The sequence below is a fragment of the Nycticebus coucang genome, chromosome 17, assembly GCF_027406575.1.
Source record: "Nycticebus coucang isolate mNycCou1 chromosome 17, mNycCou1.pri, whole genome shotgun sequence".
Taxonomy (NCBI): Eukaryota; Metazoa; Chordata; class Mammalia; order Primates; family Lorisidae; genus Nycticebus; species Nycticebus coucang.
This window is the reverse complement of record NC_069796.1, coordinates 83,886,607-83,900,454: the sequence shown is the minus strand read 5'-3', so window position 1 is coordinate 83,900,454 and position 13,848 is coordinate 83,886,607. Positions and strand designations below refer to the sequence as shown.

At 47.5% G+C, this 13,848-nt stretch overlaps 1 protein-coding gene across 3 annotated transcripts in view; it reads right to left on the bottom strand.

The window, feature by feature from the left end:
• The window catches only part of TBC1D9B (TBC1 domain family member 9B), a 44,577-nt gene extending 33,858 nt beyond the window's left edge, over window positions 1-10,719 (bottom strand). For 2 of the 3 annotated variants that reach the window (XM_053566720.1, XM_053566722.1), the window contains exons 1-3: window positions 10,526-10,719; window positions 7,126-7,236; window positions 1,633-1,751 (exon numbers count right to left, since the gene is read on the bottom strand). In XM_053566720.1, coding sequence (XP_053422695.1) covers window positions 1,633-1,751; window positions 7,126-7,236; window positions 10,526-10,643 — 348 coding nt within the window. In that variant the 5' untranslated portion in view covers window positions 10,644-10,719. Of the gene's footprint in view, window positions 1-1,632; window positions 1,752-7,125; window positions 7,237-10,525 lie in introns of those variants that run through there. The other variant, XM_053566723.1, reaches the window with a different exon arrangement.
• Between the last annotated feature and the right edge of the window lie 3,129 nt (window positions 10,720-13,848).

The window sequence follows — 13,848 nt, the reverse complement described above, 5'->3', positions numbered from 1 at the left end:
CACCTTGGCCTCTCAGAGTGTTGGGATTACAGATGTGAGCCACTGCATCCAGACCTCTGGGCAGATTTTAAACTACAGATTCAATTTCTTTAATAGTTTTAGGCATTTTCACATTTCCTATTTCTTCCTGAGACTCTGTTTATGTAAGTTATATGATATGGCAGGCCAAACAATGCCCCCCACAAAGATGTCTACATCTTAATTCCCAGAATGTAGGAATATGTTTCCTTATTTACCAAAAGGGGTTTTGTAGATGTGATTAGGGACTCTGCAGATGTGACTGAGGATTTTGGGAGGGGAAGATGATTCTGGATCATTTGCATGAACCCGATATAATCATAAGGGTCCTTATAAAGAGGGATATAAGAGTAAGAGCTCTCCCAGGAATCTAATCTAAGGCAATAATCTAACAGAAAGAAACACACACCCCTCATGTGTGTTTATGCTCATACAGTGTTAATTACCCCTCACGGAGGAACCAACCTCAATGTCACGTTGTAAGCTTTACACATCACTATACTTCTCATAATCATTATTTTGATCATTGTGAAATATGCCATTAAGTATACCATATATGACTTAACAAATCCCCTGAGTACAGAGCCCTTGGTGCAGAAAACATACAGAAAGTACTCAATAAATGTGAACAAGTATTATTACTCTCATTTTGCAAGGGGGAGAACAGCTGCCTTTCCCCTCTTACCATGGGACCAGGAGACGCTGTCTAGTCTTTTTGCTAATAGCTTTGCAGGAAAGATCTTGCTACAAGTGTCATTTTGCATATGTGAATACACTGGAGGGTAAACTCTAAGGCAGGCGTCCTCAAACTGTGGCCCGCGGGCCACATGAAGCGGTGTGAATTGTATTTGTTCCCATTTTGTTTTTTACTTCAAAATAAGATATGTGCAGTGTGCATAGGAATTTGTTCAGAGTTTTTTTTTTAAACTATAGTCTGGCCCTCCAACGGTCTAAGGGACAGTGAATTGGCCCCATGTTTAAAAAGTTTGAGGACGCCTGCTCTAAGGAATAGAACTGCTGGGTAAAGTGTAAGTACCTTTTTTTTTTGAGACACAGTCTCACTATCTTGCCCTGGGTAGAGTGCTGTGGCGTCACAGCTCGCAGCAACCTCAAGCTCTTGGGTTTAAGTGATTCTTTTGCCTCAGCCCCTCAAGTACCTGGGACTACAGGTGCCCATCACAATGCTCAACTATTTTTTGGTTGGAGTTGTCATTGTTGTTTGGCAGACCCGGGCTGGGTTTGAACCCGCCAGCTCTGGTGTATGTGGCTGGCACCCTAGCTAAGCTACAGGCACCGAGCCTAGCTTCTTTTTCTGTTAGCCAAAGGAACTAGCAAATAGAGTTCTATGTCTGCATGTGTGTTCCAAGGCACTTTATAAGAAAGAGAAACTCTAAGCTAAGCTTCAGTCAGGCACCAGCAGCCAGCCTGGGTAGAAAGAAGCCTTTACTACAATGCATTCAACTGTTAAGAGACAGCTGAATGAGAATGAGAGCTGACACTTGAGTCTCTATCTCCAATCTACGCTGTGTTGCTGAAGATTAAATAAGATAATGCATGTAAATACTGCTAGCCAGAGAAGGGGAATGAGAACTGTTAGGGGAACATAAACCTTACGTGTACTTTGCCCTTGACAAAAGTGGTGATATCTTCTTCATTGTCAAAGATGGACAGTGTTTGGAGCAAGTTATTTTCCAGCCATTCCCAGTGTTTTGTGATCTCTTTGCGGGAAGAACCTAGGAGAGGTTTGGTGAAGAAAAGAAAAATCATAAAATCACCATCCCTTAAATACAAATTCAAAGAAGAAATATTAAGATGTATGACCTAAGGCTGGACACGGTGGCTCACGCCTGTAATCCTAGCACTCTGGGGAGGCCAAGGCGGGTGGAAAACTTGAGCTCATGAGTTTGAGACCAGCCTGAGCAAAAGCAAGACCCCATGTCTACTAAAATAGACAAACTGAGGCCAGACGATCACTTGAGACCAAGAGTTGGACGTTGCTGTGAGCTATGATGCCATGGCACTCTACCCAGGGCAACAGCTTGAGACTCTGTCTCAAAAAAAAAAAAAAAAAAAAAATGCATGACCTAGGCTGGGTGTGGCAACCCATGCCTGTAATCCTAACACTCTAGGAGACCGAGACAGGTGTATTGCTTGAGCTCAGGAGTCAAGACCAGCCCGAGCAAGAGCAAGACTCCTGTCTCTATTAAAAAAAAAAAAAAAAAAAAACTAGCTGGGTGATGTAGCTGGAGCCTATAGTCTTAGCTACTCAGGAGGCTGAGGCAAAAGGATGGCTTGAGCCCAGGAGTTTGAGGTTGTTATGGGCTATGACACCACAACACTCTAGCCTAGGGCAACACAGTGAGATGCTGCTCCGCCCCCACCCACCCGAAAAATAAACGAATGCAAGACCTAATTTATTATATTCAAATGACCAGAATCTTCAAGGTACTCTTTTCCTTCTTAAACTTTATATACATGTATATAAAAAAGTAATACATGGTCCTGATAAAAAAGAAGTTGAAGGCTCAATGTCTGAAGCCCAGCGGCTGGGGCGCCAGCCACATACACCAGAGCTGGCAGGTTCGAACCCACCCCAGGTGGTTGACAACTACAACCAAAAAAATTGCTGGGCATTGTGGTAGGTGCCTGTAGTCCCAGCTACTTGAGAGGCTGAGGCAAGAGAATCGCTTACACCCAAGAGTTTGAGGTTGCTGTGAGCTGTGATGCCACTGCACCCTAACAAGGGCAACATAGTAAGACTCTGTCTAAAAAAAAAAAAAAAAAGTTGAAAAATTCAAAATGGCAGTTCCATGAGGGATGAAACCTCCTTCTGTCCCTGATGTCAAGAGTGAGAGTCACTACTAGTTTCCTGTGTGCCCTCCTAGAAATAGTCTATGCATCTACAAGTTTGCTAACTTATGATGACTTTTCCTTACATTGAAAAAAACTTACTGTGGCCTTTATATATGTGTAATTAGTTAGACACAGTCATACTGTATATGATTGAGTCCAGCTCTTTACTGAACACTCAAGTGTCCAGAAAGCCTGCTGGGGCTTTCTACAGGACTCTAGGCCCCAGGCCAGCTGGGTTCCAGCTGGGCAGGTGAGTGGCTGCTCTGCTGAGGAGGGGGCCCTTATCCTCTGCAGACACAGTGGAAATGGAAAAGTTTTGAGAAGGCAGTACAATGCCATTCCCAAAGTGTGAGAGAACTATTTGCTCCCATAGGGAATCAGGGAAGTGGCCCTAGGGGAAGAGTAAGGGATGAGAGATTTCTGCCTGGCCTGGATCCGCCTACCCGTTACCCCACTTTCTGGGGTTCTACATATACTTGGCAGGGAGTTTTTACTCAAGAACTGTTTTCTGAATCAATGAACACAAGGATAAGAAGAGGAGTGAATAGTCTACATGTTCTCAGATGTCCTGGAGTGGGACAGTCTATGGACCATGAGCCTCCAGAAGGCCAAGTCAGTCAGGGCACTTGTTCTGCACGTAGGGAGCCCCAGCCAAGAAACAAATGCAGTCTTGACTGTGAACCAGGCAGCTTTGCTGGGAGTTCTGGCCCCTGGCTGTCCGTCTTTCCCTGACAACACTCTTCTGTAGCTAATGACTCAGCTCTGACCCCATCTGGCCAGGCTGAGCTGGCCTACCACCTGCTCCAGACCATGGCACCTTCTCATTGCTCTGTCGTGGCCTTGCTAGTCCTGGTTAGGGTTGATTTGTTTCTTTACATGACCTAAGTGGCTCACTGAAAAGAATTCCACAGGAAAGATTCTCCTCTGATGGGTCTGGGGGAGGGCGAAAATGCCTTATGGATAATTACACAACCCAGAGGTTGAATCACCTGGAGGCCCTTTAATCATCCATAAGTTACCTTTAACTTTTTTTTTCATTTTTCTTGGCAGTTCTATTATGGCCTCCCTCCTTGTTATACAGAGGCCAATGTCTAGTTGGTAGATGGAAGGGATTTGTTTCTCTTCTGCCATGAATCCTAGTTGAATTTGGAAGTTAAATTTACAAGTAATGCAATTCCACTGTATCATACACATTCCTGGCAAACTAAAATAGAAGAAATCTTCTCTACACTACCTGTGTAGATCTGGCTGTAATTTAATTATAAATGTTCACATATATGCACTTAAAAGAATTACAGTTAAAGTAACTCAATCTTCATATAATAATAAGGAAACTATGCCATCTCTATGCTAGGTACTGGGGAAAAGAATATAATAGCTGGCTCGGCGCTCATAGCATAGTGGTTACAGTGCTAGCCACATACACCCAGGCTGGTGGGTTTGAACCTGGCCTGGGACGGCTAAACCACAATGACAACTGCAACTAAAAAATAGCTGAGCTTTTGTGGTGGGTGCCTGTAGTCCCAGCTACTTGGGAGACTGAGGCAAGACAATTGCTTAAGCTCAAGAGTCTGAGGTTGCTGTGCGCAGTGACACCACAGTACTCAGAAAAAAAAAAAAAAGGAACATAATACCTAACTAGAATAAGTGCAATTTCTGTTTTCAGTTCCATGGATTAGCTTGCTTTATTCTTAGAACACTTTGGAGACAGGTGCTATTAATTTCATTTACAGGATGAAGCTGAGGCACAGAGAGGTGAAGTTAGTTACCCAAGGCCACACAGTTGGGAGGAGACCAAACCAGAGTCCTAACCCAGGCTGCCTGGCTGTAGAGCCTGCTCTGGCCCTCGGAAGCTCCTGTGTGGAGACATGTCAATTCCAGAAGAGTAAGACGGAAGGATGGGAACACAGCTCTGGGAAGTTTGGGAAGGTATTCCTAGGAGGTAATGTCCAAGCAGGTTCTCAAAAAAGTGGGAGCAAAGGTTAGGAGGACACGGGGTGGGGGGTGGGGGACACCGTGCATGGAGGCAGGAGGGGTATGGTCTGACTGAGGGCCTAGGTATGAAGCAAAGGAGACCAGAAATGGAAGCAGGCAGACTCCTTCAGTCTTTAGACACCAAGCTCAAGGGTTAGGATTCATGGGGCAGCTGCGGGTAGGGCCAATCTGATTTTGGTGAGTTGCTTCTGGGGCCCAGCCTGATGGCAGGGAAAGGACACCAGGGCAGGGCCTGGGGCCTGGCAGGGGTAGGGGAGGTCAGGTGTGTGGCCTGGTGCTCTCCAGTGTGGCAGCGGCCAGGTCTCCTCCTGGTGCCAGGCCCCCTGTGACCAAAAAGATTCCCACTCTGCACCACGCGCTCGTCCCCAGGGAGGGGCCGCTCTTGCTGCCATCCTCCCCTGCCCCCCACCCAGGAACCACAGAACACTGCTGAGACACAGATGCAAATCTCTAGGCATACACAGTCCTCCTCAGCCTGTCAGGGATGGCCCCCACCCCAAAGGAATCCCCTCCTACTGGGCAAATCCTTGCTGCTTCAGGGCCCACTGAGGCTCTGGAACCAGGAGATAAGGGGGGGTCCTACTAAGTTTCACCATTAGGCCTTGGGCAAACTCTCCTTTCTAACCCTTCTTAAGCTCACTGGATCCAAGAGTGAGAGAAAGCACACTGCTGCTGAGGGCCTAGGCAGAGCGCCCACCAGGCTGGTCCTGGGGTTTTATACCCTTGGCCCCTGTTTGTCTGAAGGCTGGGGTCCAGCTCTGAGATCTACAGACTCTGAGTCTTGTCCTCTTTTCCCAGGCCTTCAAGGACAGCCATTATTGGCTTGGCACCTATAGCTCAGTGGCTAGGGCGCCATCCATGTACACTGGAGCTGGCAGGTTCAAACCTGGCCCAGGACTGCTAAACAACAATGATGACAACAACAATAAAATAGCTGGGTGTTCTGGTGGGTGCCTGTAGTTCCAGCTAATTGGGAGGCTGAGGCAAGAGCACTTTACTGAGGGCGACATACTGAGACTCTGTCTCAAAAAAAAAAAAGGAAAGCCATTATCGTGGAGGACAGGACACTGTGGCTTCTAGCCCAGAGAAATATTCAGCAACATGGCTGTGAACAAGGTGCTCTGGGTCTAAATTGCAACTCTGTGTGACTTTGAGCAGGTTACTTAATTCTTCTGGGCCAGGGTTTCCTGATCTTCAGAATAAAGACAACCAAAGTATATATGCCCTCAGGAGTTGCCAGGGGGTGCAGGGAGGCTCCTGGCACACAGCAAGTGCTGAGACTGTCATTTTATTGAGCAACCTCAGTTCAATAGGAACCTCTAAAAAGGGACTCTCAGGTGGGTGTGCGTCCTCTGAGAAGGACTATAGGGAGTTTCGTTATTCACGTACTTAACATTTTACAAAGTTCCTTGAACACTGAATTAGTGAATATTGAACCATTACACCAAGGGAAATACAGGGTTAGGTTTCTCTGAGACCTGGTCACAACATTTTTGTTAACTGATCAATACTCATAACTGTGAAGAGACTGTTTAAAGACACCTTATTTAATATATATTATTGACTCATTAGCATTGAATTCACGGTCAGGCCTGAATGCAGTTTATCTAACATGTATTTTCTCTGTGAGGCATAACACAGCCTTCTTGCATTTAGAAACAGTAAGCAGCACTTCAGCAGTATGTTGGGGGCCATTTTAAATCGCAAAATCACCAAGAAAAAGCACAAAAACGTAAAAAATGTTGCATTAAATAGACCATGAAAGGACATTTGCTTACAGCCTGAGAGCTCAGACAAGAAGGCACAGCGTAGCCTCCTCCCATCTCTGCTGGGGATGTGCATGTTGGGTGATTCAATTTTCCACTGCTTTGTGCATGCACATGTCCATAAATGTCCCCAAATGACCACAAAAGTACCACCAGAGCACTGATTTGGGGGTTACAAATATATTTTAGTCAACAGGTGAGTTTGAAATGTGGAATCCCTGAACAGTGAGGCCTGACTGTATCTATCATCTTTGCATGAAATGTGAACTCTGACCTGAGCCCTCAGAGGCACATGCAGCTGCCTTTGCCTGCCCTGTCCCTGTGACCAGCAGAGCATCTTTCCTAAGCCATGGCTCCTCTCCTCTGAGTTGGGGGCAGTGCCCACCGGGCACGTAGCAGGCAACACTCCCTAGGAACAGGCTGCACATCGCTCCCTCCTGGTGGTGGCCTCTCCAGCCAAGCCATGCCCAAGGCCCTTACTCAAGACACCTACCACATGCCACCGTCCAGTAGACCTGTGAATCCTGGGTCTGGTGCAGGATGCGGTAAGGGGCCACGCGAGCGCTTGAATCCAACACCACGTCCAGGGTGCCCACAAGAAGACCTGGGAACAAGGCAGAGACAGGCAGAGGGTGAAGGGAGGGTGATGCTGAGGGAGGGCTCAACCCCAAGGGGCTGAGCCTGGCCTGAGGCAAGGGGGATGGTGACCGGCCCAGGAAGGGAAACACTAGAATCACCCCATGGCCACAGACCTTCAGCCAGTGTCTGATGCCGATCAAAAAATTTCCCTGCTGAGGGCGGTGCTTGTGGCCAAAGGAGTAGGGCACTGGCCCCATATACGGCAGGTAGCGGGTTCAAACCCAGCCCCAGCCAAAAACAAACAAACAAATAAATTCCCTGCTGGCGGCACCCTAGCTCAGTTGGTAGGGTGCTGGCCACATACACAGAGGCAGGCGGATTCTAAGCCGGCCAGGGCCAGCTAAAACAACAATGACAACTGCAAAGAAAAAACAAATTAGCTGGGAGATGTGGTGGGCAGCTGGAGTCTCAGCTACTTGGGAGTCTAAGGCAAGGTAATAGCTTAAGCCCAAAAGTTTGAGGTCGCCACAGCACTCTACCCATGGTGACAGCCTGAGACTGTCTCAGAAAAAAAAAAAGAAAAAGGGTGGCGCCTGTGGCTCAAAGGGGTAGGGCACCGCCCCGGTTAACAACCCAGCCCTGGCCAAAAACCACAAACAAACAAACAAGCAAACTTCCTGGCTACTTCATTCTGGAGGTACTTGCTTCTACTCTTGGCTCAGAAATATTTGTATGTATGAGCAGATGCAGGTTTATATGGGGACAAAGCTTAAATGATTTCTGAGGATTTCTTTAAAAACAATTCAAAATTAGGTTTAAAAATTAGTATTTCTTTTAGAATGAGAAAATACGACAGTTACAAATTAAAACAAAAAAGGATCAGTACCACAAATATCACAAAATTCAGAAAAAATAACACGGTATGTTTTATTAACCACCAAACTCATCTCCTAAAATATGTTTTCCCTTGAGATTTTTGGCTGGGTATCCTGATTTTTAGTTTATGGGACAATGATTATGTCGCATAATTTTCAACATCGAGAACAGAAAGATAATGTAGTCCTTCCTCTGCCAAGGGATTGCAAGTTTTTATTATTGAAAATTTAAGGTTAATTTATTTCAGCCCCAAAAGTCATGACTCAAAGGACATAAACTTTTAGAACTGTCAAATTTGGGATTCAGGGTTTTTTTTATTTCTGAACTGAAGCATTTTAGAGCATTTCAAGTTTTTCTTCTCATCACATACACTCTGGACTATGACACATTACTTAGCTTGTGGTTTGCTATGTTTGTCAGTATATCCTAACAAATCACCAGGAAACAAATTTCTTTTAGCATTGTTTGATTCATTTTTCTGCATTAATTGAATTATCAAGCAATCTAAAAACCTGTTCATTCCAGTTCTTTGAATTATTTTCTTCCTTTTAATGAGTTGACACTGGAACAATTTCAATTCATTTTAATGCTCAATTTTAACACTTTTGTTTCATAGTTCAATAATTTGTAATCTGATCTTTATCCAGCATTTAAGAAATAAAATGATCATTTAAAAAGGTATTCTTTACAGACATCCAAATCAGAAGATAGTGATTTCTCACTTGTTTTACCGAAATGTTCTAAAATATCTAAGTTGTAGTTAAAAGTGCATAGTTGGGCTTTATCAGTGTTTGGAATAGATCTTTTTTTATTGTTCATGTTGGAGTTTCCTTCGGGTCTTGAAAATTTCATTGCAGTCTTTAAACTGTTGGCGAAACCCTGTCCTAAGACTGAAAAGCTTCTGAATGGGCCAACCATCTCCTCACACTCAGACTCTTTAATGAAAAGTCCAGGTTGGCATGTTTTTAAAAGCTGGCTTGAATAAAAAAGCTACATCATTGACTATTCCTCTCCTAGGACCCCTGAGAAGCCACAATATGATGGCACAAGGAAGGCCATGGCAGAGGCCACAGCAGGATATACCAAAACCCAGGTAGGGGTCAGGGATTTTCAAGGAATGGATCCCTGGGGTACCCTGGAAGCTCAGTCTTGGGGGGCAGAAATATGAGTGAGAGGGAAAGGAGAAGAGCCTGCAGGAGGTCCTTCACGCTCAAGAGGGAGGTGAAAAGCAGTCAGGTGCACCTGCGGCCACCTACCCACCAGCATACCAGCCAGATCTGACACACTGGAACAATGGTGTAACTAGATGTGCTGGTCACCCTGTGCCTGGTGTTTCTCAGTGGGTTATAGTAACTCTGACGTTGACCATGCAACTCCCCAAAGGGGCTGCTAACTCCAACTGAACAACTTGATCAGGAAGGCAGGTCCAGCAAGGTCTCACAAGGCCCACTGGGAGGAGCCTGAATCACTGAAGGGAACACTGCCTTTTCTTGGAAATGGTACAGTCTCTTCCACATTAAGAGGTGTGGCCCAGGAAGCTGGTGGCAGAAGTCACCCATGGAAAGCCTCTGCCTGTATCTGGCAAGACTATATTAGCTTTAATATTGGAAATCAGGACACATCAGAGCAAATTATCTCGATAAATTGGAAGATGTGGCAACACTGGGCATGCATTCCTGTAGAGAACAAGTCATTTCCTCCGGGAGCATATGCACTGTTGTCCCCTGAGACCTGGGCCAGGCCCTGGGTCTGGGGCAGGCGACCACACCTGTGGCAGAGGGTCCAGTGGCCACACAGCTCCAGGGGTGCCTGCCTAGGCTCACCCTGTGTGAGAGGTGGAGCCCTGACGCACAAAGCGGTACCTTGGCTAGGTCTCCATCTCCAGAACACCCTATGTTGGTGCCCAAAGCCTGGGGTGGCAGCTCTGAGAACACCAGGGGCAGGAACAGTGGAGGAGGAGAGGCTGGAGGAATGGGGCCTTGGGGTCCTCAGATCTGGCTACAAGGGCAATTCTTTGGTGATTTGGGAATGGAGGGGGAAAAGAAAACGTGTGGGTGTGTCACATGACCCCTGAGAAGGGAAACTGAGGTGGTGGAAGAGGCCGGGAGAGCGGGCTACCTGCAGCTGTGGGATCCCACTCCAGGGCTGCACACGCCTCGGCAGAGGCCACCCTGAGCCGACCCACGGGGGCTGACAAGCGCGCATTTCCCTCCCAGACCCTCTTCAGCCCGCGACCCCGGAGCGTGTTCACTCCCGCCCGCCGCGCCGTCACCTCCCACGTCCCCGCCTCCGGCCCCCGCGGCGCGAGCTGACGAGCGTGTCCGTGGCGACGCACCGAGGCCGGGCCCGTTCCAGCCGGTCCGCCCCGGCCGCCGCGCCCTCCCCGCCTGACCCGGCCCGCCGTGGCGCCCGCAGGCCGGGCCGCCCGCGCCTCTCACCCGTGAGGCCGCCGCCCTTGCCGTGGCCCCGGCGCCGCTGCAGCACGAAGAAGGGGTTGGCCCGCTCCGTCACCCACAGCGCGTTGGCCACCAGCACCTCCTCCGGGCTCAGCCACATCGCGGGGCCGCTCGCACCCGGCCGGGACCCGCGAGGCGGAAGCGCCGCCGCCGTCGCCTAGCCGGAGCCGAGCGGGCGGCGGGCGGGGCGGGGCCGAGCGGGCGGGCCGCGCCCCCTGGCGGGCCGGGGCGCTCGCTGCAGTCGGCCCCGGCTGCCCCGGCTGCCCCGGCTCACGCAGGCCCGTCCCGGCCCGCCTCGCCGCGCCGCCTGGCCCCGACCTCCCCGTCCGCGGCCTCAGCGCTACGGCTTCGTCTCCAGCCCGAGTACACAGGCCTCCGTCCGGAATGGCACGGTCCAGGCTGCAGAGCAGGGCCTCTGGCGTCTGCGAAAACCTGCGCAGAGTGGGGGAGTAAAGAAGTAACGTTACTTTTGGCTGATTACAGTGCAACCCAGTGCACATTAACATTGCAAAAGTCTTCTCAAGAAAGATTGGGATTTCGGGAGAACTCTGAATTCTGGGTCTAACAAGGCTAGAAGAATCTTCCAGAGCCCACAACGGGTTGTCAGGAAGCCTTGAAGCGAGCTGCGTCCTGGGCCTTACTGGGATCCCGGGGGAGGTTTCTGCCTGGGCTTGGGGCAGACAGCGCGGATGCGGGTCCCTGGCCTCCTGCTGGGTGCAAAGCCTGACAGTCAAGACACTGACTTTCCGGGTGAGGGGGTCTTTTAACTCCTGGGCTATCAGGCCTGCATCCCTATTTCTCCTGGGCCAGTTGGCTTGTGGGGTCACCTTGTTGGCCCGAGCCCCCACAGCATATGGCAGGAGGGCAGAAGGCCGCATATTCCAATCATCCTTTGAGGCTGGAGCCAGTTTCCAGCTGGATTTCTGTGTGGCTGACAGTCTTCTAAGATGCGGCTTGAGACTCTGAATCAACCTTCAAGATGCAGGTTTTCTTTTGAACTCAGGAAGCTTAAATTGATCTTGTCATTGAGCTCTGTAGAGAGAAATCTGCCCTCAAGAATTTGGAAGTATTGTGCTTGTTAAGATCCTGAGAGGAGGAAAAGGACTATCTTGGTCTTCATCCAGCGATTCTAAAACTTGGACGTACATTAGGATTACCTAGAGCGCTGATTAAAACACATGTTAAACTTTACCTCTTTCATGTTTACATGGATGGAGCTGGAACATATTCTTCTTAGTAAAGTATCTCAAGAATGGAAGAAAAAGTATCCAATGTACTCAGCCCTACAATGAAACTAATTTATGGCTTTCACCTGAAAGCTATAACCCAGTTACAACCTAAGAATAGGGGGAAGAGGGAAAGGGAGGGGAGGGAGGGGGGAGGTGGGCAGAGGGAGGGGATTGGTGGGATTACACCTGCGGTGCATCTTACAAGGGTATATGTGAAACTTAGTAAATGTGGAATGTAAATGTCTTAGCACAATAACTAAGAAAATGCCAGGAAGGCTATGTTAACCAGTGAGATGAAAATGTGTCAAATGGTCTATGAAACCAGGGTATGGTGCCCCATGATCACATTAATGTACACAGTATGATTTAATAAAATTATTAAAAAACAAAACAAAACACATGTTAAGGAACCCCTTTACCCATTAGACTAACTCTCCATTCCCCCGCCCCTTCATTGCCTGGCAACCACCAGTCTAATTCCGGCTGTATAGATTTTGCTCATTCTGGACATTTCATACAGATGGAATTGGGCACTATGAAGCCATTTGTGCGTAGTTGTCTTTCATTTACTGTAAATGTGTTCTAGATTTATCTACATTGTAGCATGTATGTAGTATCAGCACTTCATTCCTTTTTAAGGCTGAATATTATTTCACGGTATGGATATGCAACATTTTGTTGATTCATTCACCAGTTAATGAACATTTGGTTCATTTCTCCTTTTTGGCTGCCATGGATATTGCGTAGATTTTTTTAATTCTCCTGGGCATATCCTTAGCAGTAGTCATTGTTGGGTCATAGAGTAAACCTACATTTAACTTCTCAGGCAACCATGAAACTTCTCCATACCAGCTATACCACTTCACATTCCCACCAGCAATGTATGAAAGCTCCAGTTTCTCCATATTTTCCCTGTTTTTTAATAATAGCCATTTCTTTTTTTTTTTTTTGAGACAGAGTCGCATTTTGATGACTTCAGTAAAGGGCAGTGACATCATAGCTCACAGCAACCTCAAACTCCTGGGCTTAAACTATCCTCTTGCCACTGCCTCTTGAGTAGCTGGGACTACAGGCACCCACCACAACACCTCACTAGTTTTTCTACTCTACTTTTAGTAGAGATAGGGTCTTGCTCTTGCTCAGGCTGGTCTCAAACTCCTGAGCTCAAGCAATCTGCTTGCCTCAGCCTCCCAGAGTGCTAGAATTACAGGCATGAGTCACTGCACCCTATAATAGTCATTTCTTGAAGGCATGAAGTGGTACCTCACTGTGGTTTGGATTTATATTTCTCTAGTGACAACAAAGTACAGTATCTTTTCATGTGCTTATTGGTCATTTCCATATTTTCTTTGAAGAAATATCTATTCATATCCTTGGCCCATTTTAAAATTGAGTTGCCTTTTTTATTTTTTTGAGACAGAGTCTTGTTATGTTGCCCTTGGTACAGTGCTGTGGCGTCACAGCAATCTCAGACTCTTGGGCTTAAGTGATTCTCTTACCTCAGCCTCCCAAGTAGCTGGGACTACAGGCGCCTGCCAGATGCCTGGCTATTATTTTGTTGTTGTTGTCGTCGTCATTGTTTTAGCAGCCCTGGGCGAGTTTGAACCCACCACCCTCAGTGCATGTGGCCGGCGCCCAAACCACTGTGCTATGGATGCTGAGCCAGGGTTGTCTGCTATTGATGAGTTATAAGAGTTCTTTGTATGTTCAGATACTAGATATACAGTGTTAAGCTATTTCTAACATTTTAAATCTAATCCCCACACATCAATCCTACAAGGTAGGTGTTTTATGATCCCTACTTCAGAGATAAAACTAAAATCCAGGCAGATGAAATGATTTGCCAAGTTCATATTAGTATGTGGAAAAGGTGGGACTAATGTTCAGATTGCTGTGGCCCTAGGTTTTTCCTATATATTTGGGACATTTACTGTATTCACCCTCCCCACGCACTTCCCTTCCGTGCACTGTCATCCTTTTGCTGTGGGAACCATGTGTTAGAACTCTTAGCTCCTGTCATTCAGGTGAAGTCAAATGCACTCCTGGGCTGCAGAAGTGGAGCTCATGCTGGCTGAA